General features: G+C 40.3%; 1 protein-coding gene across 2 annotated transcripts in view; it reads right to left on the bottom strand.

The window, feature by feature from the left end:
* SLCO5A1 (solute carrier organic anion transporter family, member 5A1) overlaps positions 1-21,897 on the bottom strand; it is a 155,424-nt gene that overhangs the window by 66,525 nt on the left and 67,002 nt on the right. For both annotated transcript variants that reach the window (XM_011976498.1, XM_011976499.1), the window contains 2 exons: positions 21,600-21,732; positions 15,325-15,542 (listed from right to left, as the gene is read on the bottom strand). In XM_011976498.1, coding sequence (XP_011831888.1) covers positions 15,325-15,542; positions 21,600-21,732 — 351 coding nt within the window. The remainder of the gene's footprint in view (positions 1-15,324; positions 15,543-21,599; positions 21,733-21,897) is intronic.

The following is a 21,897-nucleotide window of genomic DNA, read 5'->3' on the forward strand; positions in this document are numbered from 1 at the left end:
TGCAAAAAATTAGCTGGGCGTGGTGGCGGGCGCCTGTAGTCGCAGCTACTTGGGAGGCTGAGGCAGGAGAATGGTGTGAACCCGGGAGGCGGAGCTTGCAGTGAGTCGAGATCGCGCCACTGCACTCCAGCCTGGGCGACTGAGCGAGACTCCGTCTCAAAAAAAAAAAAAAAAAAAAAGCCATCTTCTACTAAAAGGAACCAGAGCTCCCTGGAAAAATGTCTAACTTTACAACTGGAGCAGAGATAATACAAGATAAGCCTAGAAAATCTTGTTGAACAAGAAAGCAAAAATGTGCTCATGGAATGATGAGGACATGTCAGAAGCACACAGAAGACAGCTTGGAGGATTCTCAATGGCCCAATCTGGGACAATTTGACCTCTGTAGATGCTAAACCAGTAAGCAAAAGTCTAATAGGAATGAAATATATTCGGTGTTTATTATTCACAGATTCCATATTTGCAAAGACACCTATTTGCTAAAATTTATTTGTAACCCCAAAAATTAACACTTGCAGCACTTTCACAATCACGTGCAGACCAGAGAAAAATTTGAGTCGTCCAAGGCACACATTCCCAGCTGAGGTGGAACCAGGTGACACTCTGCTTTCTTGTTTCTGCTGTCATATTGTAAACTCATGTCCTTTCCATAATACATTGTCTCACATGTTTTGCATTTTTGTACTGTTTGTTGGTGATCTCATTGCTTAAAATCCCCTGTGCCACAGTGCTGTCTAGGGTTCCTAAAGTGCAAAAGACCATGATATGCCTTACGGAGAAAATACTTACGTTAGATAAGCTTCTTTCAGGCATGAGTTACAGTGCAATTGACAATAAGTTCAGTGATAATGAATCAACCCTATATATTAAATAAGGAGTCTTTAGACAGAAAGATACATGAAGCAAGGTCATGTATCGACTGATTGGTTGAGGATTATGTTGTAATAGGAACCCAACCCTGTACCTCCCATAAGAGCGAAGTTCAGTCCAGGCTAATCCAGTGTTCACAGTGGCTTTATAGAACATAGCTGCCACAAATAATGGGTGTCAACTGGATTTACATAGCCTCAAAATATTTCCCCACAAAGTACTTTTTAATTACTCATTGATTAATAATTACATTATACTTATTAACTTTAGAATGAAGGAACCTGGTAAGTACTATCTTATCCCAGTGATAAAAGTTAGCCTAACTGGTGATAGGGCAAACTAACACCATGTGTCTCTGCTCCTATGTACTGAGCATAGCATCATTCCAGTGGTGTAATATGCATAAATCAGGAAATATCACCAAATCCAAATTGAAGGATATTCAAAGTTAATGGATATACAAAGTGACTTGCTTGTACCTTTTTTAAAAGGTCAAGGTCATGAGAAACAAAAAAGGTTGAGTGACTGATTCAGGTTGAAGGAGACTAAAGGGCACAAAAACTAAACGCATGTGATCCTGGATTGAATCTTGGACATGATGGACATTATTGGGATAATCAGCAAAATCTGACTGGGGCCTGTGGTTTGGATGGTAGCACCAGGTCCATGTGGATTTCCTGATTCTTATGGCTGCCTGTGGTTACATAGGAGAGTGTTCTTGTACTTGGAAAACATACACTGAAGTATTAGGGACAGTAGAGTACCATACCCTCAATTTTTCAGAAATGTTAACAATTGGAGAATCAGGATGTAGGCACACTTGGTGCCCTGTGCTATTTCTATAGCTTTCATGAAAATTCAAAATTATTTCAAAAACATAAAACTTAGAAGACCAAGATAGCAAAAAAGTTATTAAACCTTCCTAAATTTGCAAACAAATACTTAATTTTTATGCAACAGAATGTATTTTAGATCAGTTTCTTGGTGTCATTTATAACTGTGTCATTGTAAAACCAAAGATGCAGTAAAAAGCATGATGAAGGAGAGATGATGAAATAATGATAGTGATTATCATTTTTTGATCATTTAATGCTAGGAAATCTTACAAATTCAAGCTGGCACTAAAACCAGGAAATACCTTAAGCGGTAGTAAAGTAGGAGTAAAATTCAACACAAAGCACCAAAATTCAAGAGGTTATAATTTAAGGTGGTCTATACTCTGAAATCACTTTGAAAAGAAGTGTTAATAGCATTGGCAGATCATTTGCTCCTTCAGGTGCACAGTGACGACAGTGTAGGCAGCCCCATCATCCCGTGCATGCGGACCTGGTGTTAAATTGCACTCCAATCACAACAGAGCTGTGCTGCAATAAATCTGGTGCACCCAGTGGCCTCCAAAGCCTTTGGTCAAAATTCAGAAAATCTGAGATGGGTGGTGTGGATTCTTTTTTTTTTTTTTTTTGAGTTGGAGTCTCGCTCTGTTGCCCAGGCTGGAGTGCAGTGGCATGATCTCAGCTGACTGCAACCTCTGCCCCTAGGGTTCAAGCGATTCTCCTGCCTCAGCCTCCCGAGTAGCTGGGATTACAGGCAAGTGCCTCCACGGCTAATGTTTTGTATTTTTAGTAGAGACGGAGTTTCACCATGTTAGGATGGTGTTGATCTCCTGACCTCGTGATCTGCCCTCCTCGGCCTTCCAAAGTGCTGGGATTACAGGTGTGAGCCACCGTGCCTGGCTGTGACTGGATTCTTATGGAAGCTGATAAGGGATGGTGTTTAGGAGCGACTGGATCAGTATCAGTGAGGGCAGAGGCCGTAATTTATTCTCCAAACCCCATTGATCACAGCATGATATAAGGCAGAAGGTATTGATATGTTTCTAATTTTTTGACCATTAGCCAAACGTGTTCCAGCATGTGTGAATATTTTATGCTCATTCATAAAATAAGTCACAATTTAAAGTTTGTATTAGATGAAGGTCTTCATTTTTTTGTTTGTTTGTTTGTTTTAGATAGGGTCTCCCTCTTTTGCCCAGGCCAGGATGCAATGAAGTGATCATAGCTCACTGCAGCCTCAAACTCAGGGCTCAAGCAATCCTCCCGCATCAGCCTCCCGAGTAACTGGTACTATAAAAGGCCTTTATTTGGATGAGCAAAGCTTAAATGAGCACCAACTTCAGCGAACCTTAAAGGTGCAGTCATCTTTTCAAGCAGGCAGGGAGACGAAATTCCTGGGAGTTTATTTAGTTTGATGAGAAATATATCCCAGGCTGGAGAGGGCTCTGCAAGTCCCTGTCACACTGAAAGACCCCTCTTCTGTGGCTCCTTATACAGAAGCTGCAAGGTTTTTACCATAGGACCTGATAGCCCCAAATGAGTTGATTGGACCAGGGAAGGAGGCTGGACTCAGAGGTGCTACCTACAGGCAACCCAACAGCCACCAGAGGCCTAAGGCACACTCTGTGAGCAAAGACTGGCCAAAAATCCCTTGACTTTGTTTTCCTTAGAGTGTTTGCATTAGAGACTATAAAGGGATAAGTAGGCAGGGAGTATGAAGATTGAGTGAGAGACAAAAGTAAGGAAAACTGACCCTGGAGCCACAGTGGAGTCTGCAGAGTGACTGTGGGGCTCAATGGCAATGGGCATATCCCTGTCTGCCAGGGGCCCAGCCGCTGGGGCTTCTGCTCTCCCCTGGAGTCTTGCACCAGGACCCCGGTATCTCAGGTGGCTTGAACTGGCTTCTGCTTTTTACAACCTGAAAGGATCTGTACCATGTCTTTTTGCTGTTGTGTTAGATTACTGAAACAAACTTTGTTTTAATGACATATTTGAAAAACGTACGCCAACAAAGGGATTGACCAAGCAAAAGAGGAAGACCCAGTTACCATGAACACCACTGAGTATGCCAGGCCTGTGAGAGCGGGCTGCTGCCTGCCCTTCCACTCTGTAGTCCTATGACTGCCCTGCCCCAAGTTTCATCCATGGCATAGTCTTCTTCATTTCTGTACTACTTGTGGATTTCCCACCGGTCTCCTTGGCAAATGTCAAACTCATCCATCAAGTTTCAGGATTGGCGTCTGCCTCTAGTGGAAGCATTTACAGCTTCTCTAGACAGTCTAGGGGGCTCCCTCTCTGTGCTCTCATGTACTTGGTCCATAGCTCTAGTCATCAATTCTTAGGTTCGGCACGTGTTTGCCTGTCTGTTCCTTTCAGGAGACTATAAAAGCTCTGACTGCAGGACCTTGGGGTATCTGTACATCTTCAGCTCCCAGCATTCATCTGGCCTATAGGAGGCACTCAAAAAATATACTTGGAATGTATTTATTAATATTCTTTATTATATCATTCCAATAATTTGTACTAAAACAATAGCCATATACTTGTGAGAAAATGAAGTCCATTCCAAAGAGGCATAATTTCCTCCTGGGGAGCGGGTTAAGAGTTAAGAAAACGTAAGATGAAAGGTGGTTCACAGTGGTGAACTCACTGAAAATAAAAAATTATACTCCTTTTTAAAGTATGGTTCTTTAATGCTAACAAATCCTTAGTAGTGTCAGATAAGATTATAAACTAAAATGTCCATTAAAGAAAAATTAAAATACTAACAGGAGAAACAGAAAATACACAATATTGTCCTTTATCCAGCATATCTGAGAAAGAGGTATGCTTAATTTTTCAGATATCTGAGTGATGGCCTCTTTAAGCAACAAAGCTTTAAATATTTTTGCTGTATTAACTGGTAATACTAGAGAATGCATCGCATAATCAGACATTTTCTTCAAGATTCAAAGTCATAATTATAAATACTAATTTCTATATGCTAATTAGTTTCACCATATTTTTTAACCTTCATTAATTTTCTGAATTTTTTTCTGGTTGCAAGAAAATTCCATGGCCAGGATGTATTCCTTGTGTGTTTGTTTTTACCCACTGACATTGTGCATCCACACCAACTTTTCTTTTATGTTCTTCTAAAGAGCCCTTCTAAAAGTAAAATTAGATATTAATTTTGTTCCTTTTACATCGTTTTTTAAAATTTAAACTAGGGGTGGGATAAGGACTAGTGCTTGTTTTATTATTATGCAAGATAGATAAGTTAGTATTACTACGAAACAGTTGACTAAATTTTATTACCTCCAAATGTACATTTCTAGCCAGGTATAAATTATGAGTATTAAATACCAAACAAACATACTGGCCCGTCTTAATGCTTTTCATAATTTTTGACATGGATGTATCTAGACATACTAGCATTTATCTAAAATTTAGTAGCCTAGGCAGTTTATTTTCCTTATGTTTAAATTCAACTAAAATACATACCCTTTTAAAAAATAATTTATTGTGGCAAAATTCACAGAATATAAAATTAACTATTTTAAAGTGAAAATGCTAGTGGAATTTAGTACAGTCACAATGATGTGCAACCACCACATCTATCTAGTTTCAAAATATAAATACTTTCTTACTATTAAAAAAGTTAAGCATTTTATTTTCAGAAATGGGATTGGACTTCACTTTTATTTTATTCTCTACATTTTCTGTCATGAACATGTATTACTTTTAGGATCTTGTTTTAAAAGGTGCAATTTTAAAAGGATGCAGAACTCAGGCAGCCAACATGGATTCCTTCCTCCTCTTCCTTCCACCTCCTTAGAATGTGCATACCTCCATTTTAGGACTTAACATATTAATATTGTGTCTACTTTCCTTTCTGCCTCCCTTTGAGGGCAAGGTCTGTAACTTTTCATGTATGAGTCCTGAGTTCTTAGTCCTGTAGTAATTGTCCAATAAACATATTTGTGAGAAAGAAAAACAAAAAAGATAAATTTCCTTAGGATAGATATTGCCAGCCATTTATCTCAATAATTAAATTATTGGGTTCCATTTGGAAACCTACCTAGTCCTTTCCTAAAAGTCTTAAATAACACCCATTTCTTATATAAAAGTACATTTTGAGAGAAGAGTGATCAAACAGGCAGATAAAGGCAGCTTAAAGGGACTAATGTCAAACAAGGCATAAAATTCACATTGGGCACAGAGACCAAGAATGAAGATGACAGCAACCAGAGTGGAAGGTCATTGTTATATAAAAGATGGGGATTTTTATTGATAAATTTTAAAATAATGTGATACTGCCAAAATACAGGGTGCTTTGCAAAGAACATGAGCAGTACCAAGGCCTTTGCCTTGAGGGCATAGGAAAGGCCTCCTCAGCAGGGAGGAGGAAAAGTGGTGTAATAAAGAAAGAGGGAACACCACATGATAATTATGGCTGAAGGAGGCCAGTGAGCTGATGCTCCAGCTAGAACACATAAGCTTCTCTGTTAATCATGTTTGTAAATTTTTATATTTTATAATGCTTTGACTTCTTAAAAAGCTTGCTGGCCAGGGACAGATTGCCCTCCCAGGACTACAGCCATTTCTTAGAGATAGCACTGGGCTCAGCCACCACTGGGAACATACCTTTCATAAACAAACCAACCAATCCCAAGGTGGTGGCCCCAACCACCTCCTTATCTAACTCACACACACTTCACCTGTCCTAAATCGCCCAGGGTCAGGTACCAGACAACTGCAGGCCATCCTTATAGCCCAGAGCCTATGGATATTATTCAAACTAGCCAATCCTAAGCTCTTTCCCAAGGAAACTCCAATAAAGGCTGTGGCCCAGACTCTGGCCTCACTCCGATTCTGCCTCCTGACCAACCTGATGCTCCCCCTGTGGTCCTGCATGGCAGGGCCTGCCCCCTTCTCTTAGGAAGTGTAAGTAATTTATTCTATCAGTGGTATTAACCTCGTCATGTCATCACTCAGACATCTCTATACATTAAAATCCTATGGGTGCAAATGATTGAATAGCCTTTAACATCTCTTGAAACTCCCTTCTTTTATAAATACTTAAAGTGCAGTTGCCTCTCCATATCCATGGATTCTGCATCTGTGGATTCAACCAACCATGGATTGAAATACTCAGAAAAAAAAAAAATGAATGGGTGCATCTGTACTGAACAGATACAGACTTTTTTCTTGTCCTTATTCTCTAATCAATACCATGTAACAACTATTTACATAGCATTAATATTGCATTAGGTATCATAAGTAACAAGAGATGATTTAATGTATACCAGAGGATGTGTGTAGCTTATTTGCAAATACTGCACCATTTTTATATCAGAGACTTAAGCATCATGGTTATTGGTATCCACCGAGGAGTTCTGGAACCAGTCCCCCATGGATACCAAGGGATGACTGTATTTAAATGTTCTTTTGTCTGTAATCTTGTAGTTCCTATCATTTGTATTCTTTAAAGCCTTCTGGTGGATCAAAAAGTTGGTGAAAACATATGATCATCCTGCAGTGAAAACCTTAGTAACTTTTATGGCCTGTGAATTTCACATGATCCTGTATGTGCTTGAGCATTTGGCAGATACAACTTTTCCATGCCTGTTATCCAGAAGAATGAAACTATTTTTAGTCAGGGTTTTCTGTAAAAGCAAAACCAAGACTGCTTATCATATGCAACATGGCCAACACAGGACGTACATGCCCTCATTTCCTGCTCATTTTCTTTGAAAGAAATTATCCCACAGGTTTCCCAATCTAAGGCCCCATGAGGATACTCTACGTCCTCCCACCCCTGCAAAAAATACCGGCAAATAGCATTAGCTGCTTGCCTGGAAAAGACAGGAACTAGATGACACTAGCATACCACAGTCACCTTGCAGCTTAGCACATCAAGCCCAAGACATTTACCTACGACAAGAGGGTAGAAACGATGGCTGCCAGGGCCTAAAAGACATCATTAGTGGCTCCTGGCTGCAGTACTACTTTGCTTGTTTAAATCAGCACTTGTGAGTATTTTCACATACCTTTCTAAGGAGATGCTACTCTGATGAGTCATCCCACAGTTATTTTGCTGAGTATAAAGAAAGAGCTTTCTTTTTTAGAGATTCTCTGCCTGGACTGTTACCATTTACCTTTCACCGCCTAAGGTGCAAGTTCAAATCTAAAGATGTGGCTTACCACCAGAAATGACACATACAATAAAATAAAAGTTAGACAGAAAAGAAACAAAGAATTCGATACACAGAAAACGTAAATAGAGCAGAGCATCCAAACTAGGGGAAAGAATTAAATGTGGCCGTAAGACTTTTTCTGGGTTTCAGATTTGACTGAATTTCCTGGCTATCAAAGCAAAAAGCTGTATAATCATCATTATCAGAAACGCAGAAACATTCTACTTTCTCCCTGGAAAACAAAGTTTTTCCTAACTATGTTCTAGAGCTGTGATTTTCACAGTGCGGTTCCTGGACCAACAGCTTCAGTATCATCTGGGAAATTGTTAAAAAAAACAAAGCTAATTCTCAGGCCCCACTCCAGACTTACTGAATCAGAGACTGTGGACTGGGGCCTAGAGACCTGGGTTTAAGGGAGTCTTTGTGGTGATGCTGATGTAGGCTAGTTTCGAGAACCATTGATCTTTGGAAAGGGGTTTTATATAAAGGGCACTGAGCAACCATCCTATGGCAAATATGGGGAATTCAAGCAGCAACTTTCAATAAAGCTGCAAACACAAAATAAAGGGCAATTTAGCAAAGGAAGTATGTATGCAGGAAGACTAAGAGCACAGGGCCCAGGCATGTAGCTTTTAGTGATTCCTCTTTGCTGGGTCAAAAATTGACCTGAGCACATTCATACTATACTTGTTCCAAAACACCTAGCAAAGGACCATATACAATGGTTCTGGGTGTTCTTAGGCAGCTCAAGTTCAGAATTTATTCCTTCGGCTTCTCTCAACTAGCTCCTCTCCCCATTAGCTGAGGTTCAAACCCTATAACCACTTCTGGTACCTCTCTCTCCATTATTCCCATATCAGTTGTCACATCCTAAAGAAATGACCTCTTTCGCCAGGTGCAATGGCTCATGTCTATAATCCCAACATTTTGGGAGGCCGAGGCGGTGGATCACCTGAGGTCAGGAGTTCGAGACCAGCCTGGCCAACATGGTGAAACCCCATCTCTACTAAAAATACAAAAAGTAGCCAGGCGTGGTGGCAGGTGCCTGTAATCCCAACTACTCGGGAGGCTGAGGCAGGAGAATCGCTTGAGCCTGGGAGGCGGCGTATGCGGTAAGCAGAGATCACGCTGCTGCACTCCAGAGTGAGACAAAGCAAGACGGTCTCAAAAAAAAAAAAAAGAAAGAAAAAGAAATGACCTCCTTCTTCCCTCCTCTCATTCAATAATTCATTTACCAAATATTTACTATGTACTTACTAGGTGGTGTAAACTCAGCAGAAATGTAATGGACCAAAAAAAAAAAAAAATTCCCTGTCTTCAAGGAGCTTACTTTCTCATTGGGGAGGCAATAAATAAGTAAGTACAATCCATGGTAGGTGAGTGATGGGTGCTAAGGAGAAAACCAAAGGCAGAATGGAGGTAAGAAGCCTTGGAGGAAAGGTCAGCGATTTTTAACAGGGTGGCTAAGGAACGCCTCACTGGAAAGGGGCCATGTGAGAAGCTCACTGAGGAAAGTGAGAGAACATTCCCAGCACACGTGTGGCAAGTGTAAAAGTCCTGGAGTGAGACTGTGTCTGGCATGTTTGAGGACCAACAATAAGGCCAGTGCAGCTGAAGCAGAACACACAATAAACAAATGGGACTGAAAGGAGATAGAGTCGAAGAGGTAACCAGGGGTTAAATCATAGGTCACAAAGGAGTGGACTTTTCTGTGAATGAGCTGGGAGACCACAGAGCTTTGAGCAAAGGAGTGGCATTTTAACATTTCTAGCTGCTGAGTGGGAGACAGGTAGAAAGGCAGCAAGGGTCAAAGCAGCAGGGCCAGTTTAGCAGGCTGCTGTGCTCTCCTTCTCTACTAGTGGAAACCTCCCCACCGGGCTCTGTCTGCAGCTGTCTACTTGTGCCCCTTCCTGACAATCTGCTCCTCCTCCTCCCTAATCTACCTCTTCGAGTGCTACCAAACACCGGCTCAGACCTCCCCATTCCCCATTAGAAAAGAAATCGGAGAACTCACGCTAGAACTCACGCTATCCACCATATGCCCTGCTTGACCTTCCCAACCTCATCTCCCAGGCCTCTGCCACATATATCCAACACACCAACCACAAAACGCTTGTTCAGCGCTTTCAAATACATCTACACAGTCCCAGCTCTCTCTGCCTGAACATTCCTGACACTAGAACTCACACTTTCCACCATATGCCCTGCTCGACCTTCCCAACCTCATCTCCCAGGCCTCTGCCACATGTATCCAATGCACCAACTACAAAATGCTTGTTCAGCACTTTCAAATATATCTACACAGTCCCAGTTTCTGGCCTTTGCTCTCTCTGCCTGAATATTCCTGACACCCGCCTCCACCTACAGAAATCCTCCCAGTCTTTCGAGGTTCATCCCAAATCCCACCTCCTCCATATAACTTTTCCTGATCCCCCAACTAGACGTTCCTTCTGCAGCCTTGAACCTCCATACCATTGCACCTGTTCTCTTTTTATGGTCTTTAATACATTTCCATCTGTATTTGTCCTGGTTCCCTCAGTGGACTCTAAGCTCTTGGAGGGTAAACCATGACTCACTCAACTTTATAACAAAAGCATGGAGTACAACACCTTCTATAGAGTGAACACTCAGTGAATTCAATGATACTAGCATTATCCTTCCATGAGCAAAATTCTCTTTCAGTGGCCTCTTTAAATCAGTTTATCACCTCAGGGCAACTATTTTATTTAGTTAGGATTTTAAATATATTGCACTCTAACAGACAAAACTCTAGCAGAGAAAAAATCTGTTAAATTTTATGCTTAATTAATAATACTAAGCAATTAAGCTTCAAAGATTAAAAAGTGGACATAGAAAGTAAAATCCTTCTTATGATTAACTGCCACCAAAAGTTTTTTAGATAGAAAGCTGCCCAGTTAAATTTGGAATGCTTTAAAATGCTGGACCTCAAACCTCAGGAAAATGGATTCACTTAAATATTTTAAGTGTTTATTTTTATTGGTAAGATTTTTGATGGAATCAATGCTAATCTCTTTGTGGAATGTAATGCAGATACACTGAGAATTCTACTTTCCCCTTTGTGGTGTCTTAAATCAGCATTATTCCTGCATAATTTATAATAAGAGTATGAAAACACTGAGTCAGATTTTCTCAATGTCTGTCATTAAAATGTGGAGGTGGACTTATATTTTCTTCTAACATTCTCTGCAATAGAACTTCCCAAAAGGGCACCATTCTGTATGGCTCAAGCTCAAATAAGTTTCTTTTCTTTTCTTTTCTTTTTTTTTTTTTGAGATGTAGTCGCACCTCTGTCGCACAGGCTGGAGTGCAGTGGCACAATCTTGGCTCACTGCAACCTCCACTTCCCGGGTTCAAGCAAATCTCCTGTTTCAGCCTCCCAAGTAGCTGGGATTACAGGTGCTCACCACAACACCCATCTAATTTTTGTATTTTTAGTAGAGACTGGGTTTTGCCATGTTGGCCAGGCTGGTCTCGAACTCCCAACCTCAGTTGATCCACCTCAGCCTCCCAAAGTGCTGGGATTACAGGCATGAGCCACTGTACCTGGCCAATAATTTTCTGTTTAAGGAATTATAAGTTACCAACTTCTGCCTCCTCTTTGAAGGTACTAATATTGGTATCCAAATTTGAAATACAAAATAAAGACCAAAAATCCAAGTGCGGTGGCTCACACTTGTAATCCCAGCACTTTGGGAGGCTGAGGCAGGCAGATCCCTTGAGCCCAGGAGTTCTAGACCAGCCTGTGAAACATGGTGAAATCCCATCTGTACAAAAAATGCAAAAATTACCTAGGTGTGGTGGCACAGGCTTGTAGTCCCAGCTACTAGGGAGGCTGAGCCAGGAAGGATCACTTGAGCCTGGGAGGTTGAGGGTGCAGCAAGTCAAGTTCATACCACTGCACTCCAGCCTGGGTGACAGAGAGAGACTCTGTCTCAATAAAATAAAAATAGAATAAAAAATTTAAAAATTAAGACCAAAAGAAGCCCTACTCCAGAAAATAGGAGGGAAAACAGGATCTGGGATTCAAACTCAGATTTAACTCAAAATGGACTTTTCTATGAATCATTCTTTAAGGCAAGACCTCAATAATAAATCTCAGCTTTGTTAAAAAAAAAAAAAAAAAAAAAAAAAAAGGGCCGGGCGCGGTGGCTCAAGCCTGTAATCCCAGCACTTTGGGAGGCCGAGACGGGCGGATCACGAGGTCAGGAGATCAAGACCATCCTGGCTAATCCGGTGAAACCCCGTTTCTAGTAAAAAATACAAAAAAATAGCCGGGCGAGGTGGCGGGCGTCTGTAGTCCCAGCTACTCAGGAGGCTGAGGCAGGAGAATGGCGTAAACCCGGGAGGCGGAGCTTGCAGTGAGCTGAGATCCGGCCACTGCACTCCAGCCTGGGTGACAGAGCAAGACTCCATTTCAAAAAAAAAAAAAAAAAAAAAGATGTCAATAGCAGAACGATTCCTGGGGATTTAATTTGTCCTTTGGAAAATTACATTAAATATTAATCACTTTCTTCAGGTGATATGTATTAGATACACTAAAGGAAATAGATGTATACAAGATAAAAATGAATTAATTTTAAATATTCTAATTGAACATTATTTTAATATCATCAATGTCATTTTTGGCAAAACATTTTCAGTATAATTCAATTAAAACAGTATTTCTTTCTAACAAGATAATGTGTCTCTTGAAGTTCCAGTCTTGATATGATTAGAGAATCCAGTACAAGTGGAAATAATAAAATGAATCAGTTGTGTGTCCCAGTCAGGAGATTTGGCTGCAGAAGCAGGATTAGTCATGATAATCAACGCATAGGGTAAAAAAAGGAGGCTTTATCAAAAATACTCATAAGAAAATCAGAATACAAACAGATTTTATAAACCAACTACCCATCACCGTTCAAAGACTCCTCTTATTCTTGTTTTTAAAAGAAAATATCTTGAACCATCACATTGAGCATAGAGAAGACAAAGAAAAGCAACCCCTGGCAGTACAAGAAGATCTCCCATAAAATAGTGTATAGATTCAATTTCCCAAATCATTTTTGAATTCTCAATGGCCCTGATCGCTTTTGAAACTGCATGTCTAAGTAGGGGTTCCCCAGGAGCAGGACCTGAGACAAGAGTTCACGTCCAAATAATTTATTTGGGCAACTCAGGGAACGCTGGGTGGAGAGCGTGGTGGAAGTGCACTGGAAGGGAGGAGAGCCCACGAAAGACACAGAGACACACCTAAGAATTGCCTCCTCCAAGAGGGGCAGGAGCCGCGGTGCTTATCCAGTCATCCGCTTAAGACTTATCTGGGGCATGGCAGGCCAGGGGTTTCATTCCTTGGTACCTGAAAACCGCCTCAAGCAGGAGCCAAGCAGTTTTCTCAGCCCACAAAAAAAAACCTTCAGGCAAATAATTTCAGTCCCGGCAGTTAGTGGACCTCCGCCATGAAAACGGTAGGGTCCAAAAATGTGGACAGGGCATTGATCGCATTGTCTACACTGCATCTTCCAAAAGAACTTCATTCCCAGCAACAGTTGTATCTGCTGTTGGTATTTGATATCAATCTTCTCCCCACTTTTTTATACTGTCCAATAGATGATATATTTCATATTCAAGTCACCTAACCCTAAGCTATAAAACATATAATTTTATCTTATGTATGACTTTATTTCTCCCTTTGAGTCTACTTTATAGTCTCCATAAATGAAAACTCAAAGGCTGGCCAGGCATGGTGACTCACGCCTGTAATACCAGCACTTTGGGAGGCCGAGGAAGGTGAATCACCTGAGGTCAGGAGTTCGAGACCAGCCTGGCCAACATGGTGGAACACCAGCTCTACTAAAAAAAAAAAAAAAAAAAAAAAAAAAAAAAAAAAATTAGCTGCGCATGGGCGGGCGCCTGTAATGCCAGCTACTCAAGAGGCTGAGGCAGGAGAATTGCTTGAACCTGGGAGGCAGAGACTGCAGTAAGTGGAGATCGCACCACTGCACTCCAGCCTGGGCAACCCATCTCAAAAAAAAAAAGAATCACAAAGACTATTGCTATGTTTTAAATTCTTTGACATCAACCTTGTCTCAATTGAGTTGTGAAAAAAAAATCACTCTTTTGATAGTAGCCATAACGGTCTATAGCAGGTTCACAAAAATGATGGGCCAGTGCACATGGGAAGAGATCAGGCCATGCCAGCGTCCAGAGAACAATTTATGTTATTAGAGCATAAGAAGTCATGCACAGTTCCAAAAGTGCACAGTGTCACCAAATCATGGGAAGGGAGAGGGCCAAATCTAAAATGTAACTGGAAAGAAGCATTTTCAATGAAATAGCACTTCATTTGCTTTCAAAAAATATAGTCTTTAAAAATGGTTCAATCTAACTGTTATTATTCTTAGGCCATAGGGACATGTCTGTAACATATGAGTAACTTTATTCTAGGCTGGAAATGTTCCTCTTTGGCCACACTGTGTATACAGTCAAAATGAGATGATAACGTACCTAGGTAAATTTTACCTAACACAACCTTGACTGATGAAAGCACTTGATAAATATTGTGCTTCATAATTTATGCCAAAAAAAATCAATTCAGAGAATGTTGGAAACAAAATTGAAACTAATGGGAGCGTCACATTATAGGTTTCTAGAATTAAAGGGACTTATTTTCATTCAACAGATATACGAAACACTGAACAAATATTGTCTGGTCATGATCACTTCAAATTGTTTAGGTTATAGATTGCCTAATCTAGCTTAATATAATCAGCATTTTTAAGATAAATAAAAATGAAAAACATAAACTATACATCACCAAGACCTTCTGAATACTTTTACACTGGGTTTGGAGGCCCATCCCCTGGCCACCCTTCTCTGAGTCCATATGCAAGCATTTGACACAGCTGCTAAGTGAGATCCCTTTCTAGTGGTAGGTTTTATACTTATGTAGGCATCAAACCACACACCAAAGCCACTATTATTCCCCTGAAACAAACCCTCCATGGCACAATGCACTTGATTTTTAATATTTTAAAAATCAGACATCTCTAATTATAGTAAATAACATATATAGACATCTGTTTCTTTATGATCTAAATCAGTGCTTCTCAAACTGTGTGTGAGGAAAAGCCATTTTTTAAAATTATGATTTCTAGCCTGTCATCTACTAATACTTTTGCGAAATACACAAATGAATAATTTAAAAATTAATTTTAAATAACAAAATATAAGCTTAATTTTTAAATTATTATTAGATGCAACACAAAAAAAATTACTCTGTCAAGTTTCTAAAAGTTTTGCAACACTTACTCTCAATCTTAGTACTTATCTGGCCACAAGCCAACCACAGACAGTGGGTAGACAGCACTGGCCTGGGACCACACTTTGAGTAGCACTGACCAAAGCGCCATGCATGTATTTATTCAAGAGGTATACTTTACCTCTGACATCCTTTCCAAATCCCATAGAAGAAACTTTTTTGTCCACTTGTTCACTGTTGTTTGATTTCTCCTTCAGAACATCGTCATCACTAACAGCATCAACAGAAAACTTTTTCTTTTTCTTTTTCTTGTGTCGAGGTGGAAGCTTTTTTGGAAAAGTAAACATTGGGAATATCACAAGAAACATTGCAATGGCACAAAGGAGGAATCCACTCCACCTAAAAAATTGGAAAATGTGAATAGCATTTATGGCTTTTCTTTTGTGAGTGAGGACAAATTAGCAAAGTAGAAGTTTGTGGTGAAAAAATTCTCGAGAAAACTTTTTGTAATCAACTGTAAAGCAGTGGGAAGTTGAGCAAACAAAGAAAATGAAGGAATTCTCCCTTTCTGTGATGTAAATGAGAAATCTACTCAATAATTATACTAGTGTTATACTGAATATTATAAACAGTAACCTGATTAGAATTTCATTCAAGTGTTTTTGAGCACCAATGAGTTAGTTCTGCTAGCATTGCTAACCTTCTATGATGTGTATTTTATGATATATCACTAAATTATAAATTCAATAGAAAAATAATGTAGACTATAGCATGTTATATGGACCAATATAGACATTTCTTTCTCATAAGAAAAGCATTAATATCCCATGTGAAATATGTTTTACATTATTGAGAATATTCAAATATTTTTCTGCAAACACTTAAGAATGTATTGACCCAGCCGGGTGCAGTGACTCACACCTATAATGCCAGCATTTTGGGAGGCTGAGACAGGAGTTTGAGACCAGCCTGGCCAACACGGTGAAACCCTGTCTCTACTAAAAATGCAAAAATTAACCGGGTATGGTGGTGTGCACCTGTAATCCCAGCTACTCGGGGATTACCTGAGAATCACTTGAACTTGGGAGGTGGATGTTGCAGTGAGCAGAGATCAGGCCACTGCACTCCACACTCCAGCTTGGGTGACAGAGCAAGACTTAAAAAATAAAAGAATGCATTGCTGCCCACTTAGCTGGCCTTCACAATACTTCACCAAGTATGAGGGTTACCGACAAAGACATTTAAACTTAGTCCTTGCCTTCAAGAACCTATAACCTATTCATAAGCAAGCCAAAAATATAAGAAACAACCTCCAAGAAATGTAAAATGCATATAATTAAATATTAGATTATATGGTACAGATTATGAGTGCTATCAAAATTCAGAGAGGGGAAATGAATGTGTATTGGAAAGCTTCCCAAGAAAAATAGAACAGGAGCTATTAGAGCCAGACTTCTGTCTTTAAATTCACCTGAGGTTGCCACGTTGCAGAGCACTGGGAAGCAAATACAGAGAGTAGAATGAAATTGTAGTATTAGAGCCCTGGACTTCTTGACTGCATGATGCCCCGTGGGTCAATTTCTCAGTCCCCTTTCAACATTTCCTTAGCAATCAGAGGTTCCTGGCCCTCCCTAACAGGGTAGTCACGTTCTAACTACGATTCCTCACCTCCAAACTCTGCCATTCAAGCTTCCAAGTTCATAAATAGTCAACACATTCCCATCAATTGTAAGCAGAATGCAAGCAGCATCATAAGTATTAATACTGAATTCAATCAAGTAAGAATATAGATCCATTGCAAAGTGAAAATTCATTTTTTAAAATAAGTTTCTATTAAGTGCTGTTATCAGCTACTAAAGGTCACAGTTGAGAGAATGATTCCTACAATTAGTCATTAATAATTGAGTGTGCTATTTTCAAAGATATTTAAAGTTACATCAAATGAAGATTTTAAGATAGTCAGGAAAGGGCTTTATTTTGAGAAGTTTGCTCAGGGCAGACTTCCAGAAATCTCAGTTATTCAGAATGTAACCACCAGCCCAGTGCCTGACACAGATTAGGTACTCAAAAAAAATCTGCTGAATAAATAAATTGAAAGAGACAGTTTTGATTTTAAAAACGTCAGCTGGGCACAGTAGCTCACGCCTGTAATCCCAGCACTTTGGGAGGCCAAGGTGGGTGGATCACCTGAGGTCAGGAGTTCGAGACCAGCCTGCTAAACATGGTGAAACCCTGTCTCAACTAAAAATACAAAAATTAGCTGGGCATGGTGGCAAGTGCCTGTAATCCCAGCTACTCGGGAGGCTGAGGCAGGAGGATGGCTTGAACCCAGGAGGCGGAGGTTGCACTGAGCCAAGACCTTGCCACTGCACTCCAGTCTGGGCAATAAGAGTGAAACTCTGTCTCAAAAATAAAAATAAAAAAAATTTAAAAGGTCATCTGTCTACAGAGAACATAGGTATGATAATGCCTGACCCCTCTTACTACTTGGCTGCTTACGAGGTCCTTACCCATCAGGCACTGCTCACTTGCCTCTGGAGCCAGTCTCCACAAACTCTCCATTCCAGTCCCCCGAATCCCTGCAGCTGCCTGAGCTCTCACACTCTCTCCAGAAGAGGGCAGGCAGTGTAGTGCAGGGGACAACTCATGGGCTGTGGCTTCAGACAGACCTGGATTTGTATCCTGTCTTTACCACTTGCTTACTATAGGATCCTGGGGAAATTATTTTGCTTTTCTAAATTGGCCTTCTTATCTACAAGAGGGGTAATAAGTATGTTTGGGGATCATTGAAATTAAATAAGACAATGTTATGATGGACGTCATAAAATGTCTGTCCCCAAATTAGCAATCGGTTCATGATAGCTAGCTTTGTGTGGTTGCTTTGCCTTTTAATTTATTTATTTATTTACTTTGACTTTTTTTTCTTTAGAGACAGTGCCTCACTCTGTCGCCCAGGCTGGAGTGCAGTGGTACAATCATGGCTCACGGCAGCCTTGACCTCCCGAGCTCAAGTGATCCTTCCACGTGAGCCTACCAAATAGCTGGGACTACAGGCACAGTGGCTAATTTTTTTTTTTTTTTGAGAAGTGGGGGGGTCTCACTATGTTGCCCAGGTTGGTCTTGAACTCCTGGGCTCAAGTGATCTGCCCACCTCAGCCTCCCAAACTGCTGGGATTATAAGTGTGAGCCACCGCACCCGGCATGCTTTTTACATAGCATTGCACTCAGCCTCCCTGCCCATCCCAGCCCCAGCCATTGACTTAAAATTATATGCAAACATTAAAAATTTACTTGTAATAGCCCAAAGTGAAGGTGCGTAACAGGAAGGGGAGAAATATAGCAAATAAACAAAAATAATACAAAAATAATATTAAAGTGTGGGGTCACTTCAAAGCAGAGCAAACCGACTCTCATTCTTCAACAGTCTCAAATAACATCGATACAACACGTGATATAATAATGATGCTAAAGAGGACTCTGAGAAAAGCTGAGTGAGACAAGAAAGTGTGCACTACATGTTGGAAAAAGACACATCAATACTAGCTACACTTGAAAAGCCAAGCTACCTAAATCCCTTTCATGAACCGTGACTCAGAGACCATTCACTAAGGGGGCCAGTAAGAGAATAGACTGAGAGCTCTGCTCTGGAGTCAGTTTCTTTTCTCAGCTCTCACTGACTCTGAGGCCTATGGAAAATTATTGAACTCCCTGAACACCAATTTCCTCAGCTGCAAAATGCACATAATACCAGTGACTACCTATGGTTGTTACAAGGCTTAAATGAGAATGTTTGTAGAGCTTAGTATAATGCTGGACACAAAATAAGCACCCAATACATTTTAGCATTATTCATTCCTTCCTTCCATCTTCTGCCTCTCATCATATACCTATTGAAAATTTATCACTGCTGCTAGACATCATATAAAATAACATTGCATCAAATAACTGTCTTTGTTCAAGGCAGAAGTCTGTTACAAGTAGTTACTCAATAAAATTCAAATTTGTGTTTAAATAGACCCTCATTATATGTTTCTATATTGACAGTCTTTATCATGTGTAGAACTAACATTGAGCCATTAAAAATGGGTAAAATTACTTCAGCGCTGATTAAATTCAAAGGACTGAATAGCTAACACATACTGTACAGCAGGAACAACTTAGAGTGCCAGACATATAAACTCATTCATTCCTCACAACGACCCTATGATAATAAGTACCATAACTACCTTCTTTTATGGATTATAAAAACTGAGGCACAGAGTAACTTCCCCAAGGTCACATAGGTATTAGGTGGCAGACTAGGGTTTAAACCCAGGGGAATATGGCTTCAGGGTCATATACTCTTCATCTCTCAATTTTATTTATTTATTATTTATTTATTTTGAGATAGAGTCTCACTCTGTCACTCAGGCTGGAGTGCAACGGCACGATCTCAGCTCACTGCAACCTCCGCCTCCCAGGTTCAAGCGATTCTCCTGCCTCAGCCTCTCAAGTAGCTGGGACTACAGGCATGCGCCACCACACCTGGCTAATTTTTTGTATTTTTAGTAGAGATGGAGGCTCGCCACGTTGGCCAGGGTGATCTCAAACTCCTGACCTTCAAGTGATCCACCTGCCTCGGCCTCCAAAAGTGTTGGGATTACAGGCATGAGCCACCATACCCAGCCCCCATCTCTCAATTTTGCTGCCAACTGGACTAACGTCTCCTAAAAACAGTTCAAAAGACAGCATAAAGCACTGGTAAGACTAAAGCTCCTGCCTTCCCTCCTTCTCCCTACCCGAGTTGGTTCTCCCCATCTTTCCCTCCAGATGTTTCCCTGTCACTGTGCCCTCCTTAAGGACCTCTAAATAGAACACAGAACATATGCTGGATGTTCATAAATAGAGTTAATTAATCTGGTTTTCTGACAATGAAAAAAGTCTCTACTCTGATTTATTTCAGAACTGGAAAGAAAACAGACAAGACCAGAAATTTCACTATGAGTCAAGAACTTAAAACTCCTGTGTTACTTCCCTAACGCTGACAGGGGAACTCCTTTCTGTATGATTTAAAAATTCTACCAGACATAACACTTCCAACTTCAAAGAGCGTTACTTATGAAAATAGGAAGTGTGTATAACAACTGATATCTGTTAGCTGCTTTGAAAATCAATAGTGTGTTAAACATTATTCCTACCAACCTCAGAGTTACAATGTTATTATCATGTAATGAAACACAGAGAAAACAAAGTACTCTAAGGCACTCTTTAGAAAGTAATTACTTTCTTCATGTGCGTCTATGTTCCAAAAAAAGGTGAGTAATTACTTGGCATGTATCTTGTCTAATACTGAAGTATTCTCTTTACTATAAAGTGAAAATGCCTTATCAATGTATATATATTGCTAACCCACATGAAATGAATTCAGGACACCAATATTTTCAGTTAGTGCTTGCAATTGTAAAAAATAACTTATTATGTTCAAGTTGAGGACTGCAAGAACTCAAACACGACTCTGTTATTTGGATAAATAACATAACATCCAAAGTTGAAGTTCTCATTCTGAGTCCTAAGCATCACTTATTTTGCAGGACAGTTAAGTCCTAGGAAGCGAGAAAGCAGCTAAATCTCTAGCACACTTAAGGAAACAAAATATTAGCAGGAAAAAAGGGTCACTGAGAGTGTGACAATGGAAAAGCAGGACTGGCATTCCAGGCAGTGGGAAAGGGTTGTAAAGCAGACACACAAATACAATAAGAAAGTGAAAACAATGCATTTTTTTTAAGGCACAGAAAAGATACTGAAAGGTGTGATTAAAGTCAGCAGGAAAGTCCCCACACAGCCACAGCAGTCGTTTTCCTTCACTCTGCTATAAAGGAAGCACCCCAAACCTGAAGAATGCGGATTAAGCCAGGGTCCCCAAACCCTCTGTATAAGCTCCCTGCTATAAGAAGTGGCTTCAGGAACACAATCTGATTCATGTGACAGTTGTGGAGGTCAGAAGTGTAAAATGGCTGAAAGGGCTGCGTGCCTTCTGGAGGCTGGGGAAGAGCCCATTTCCTTGCTTTTCCAGCTTCTAGAGTCCACTTGCATTCTTTGCTCGCAGCCCCTTCCTCCATCTTCAAGGCACATCACTCCAACCTGTGCTTCAATCAGCAAATCTCCTTCTCTGATTCTTGCCCTCCTGCCTCACTCTTTCCTTTGATTACGTTGGGCCCACCCAGGTCATCTAAAGTAATCTCAGAGTCCTTAATCACATTTGCAATGTCCCTTTTGCCATGTAAGATAACATATTCATAGGTTCTGGGGATTAGGATGTAGCTTTCTTTGGGATGTTATTATCCTGCCTGTCACCCCTTCCCAGACACCTTTCACCTATTTTTTGTCTCCCTATTGGAAAAATTTTAAATACAAATGTACTATTATTTTAACTATCGTTAGAAGTGAAATTTAAAAATTAGAGAGAACAGAACTTACCAGTTTCCAATGAAACGAGGGTCATTCTGGTCAAGGTGAACAGGATTTCTGGGATCAACATAAAAACCAATAAGAAGTCCACCTAATAAATATCCCACTGCAGGGCCAAGTGCTCCCATGACATACATGATGGCTGAGAAGACAGAAGGGGAAATGTGAAATACAGCAACGTTTCATTACATGTTAGGAGTTCTCTCATTTCACTGTCATACCATAGACACGTCACAGTTCAATCCAGTTAACTTTCAAAAAAGGGGACCTTCGGAGATTTGTGTCCATGTTTACATCTTGGTTTTGA

Source organism: Mandrillus leucophaeus, unplaced genomic scaffold (assembly GCF_000951045.1).
Source record: "Mandrillus leucophaeus isolate KB7577 unplaced genomic scaffold, Mleu.le_1.0 Scaffold167, whole genome shotgun sequence".
In the NCBI taxonomy this organism is placed as follows: Eukaryota; Metazoa; Chordata; class Mammalia; order Primates; family Cercopithecidae; genus Mandrillus; species Mandrillus leucophaeus.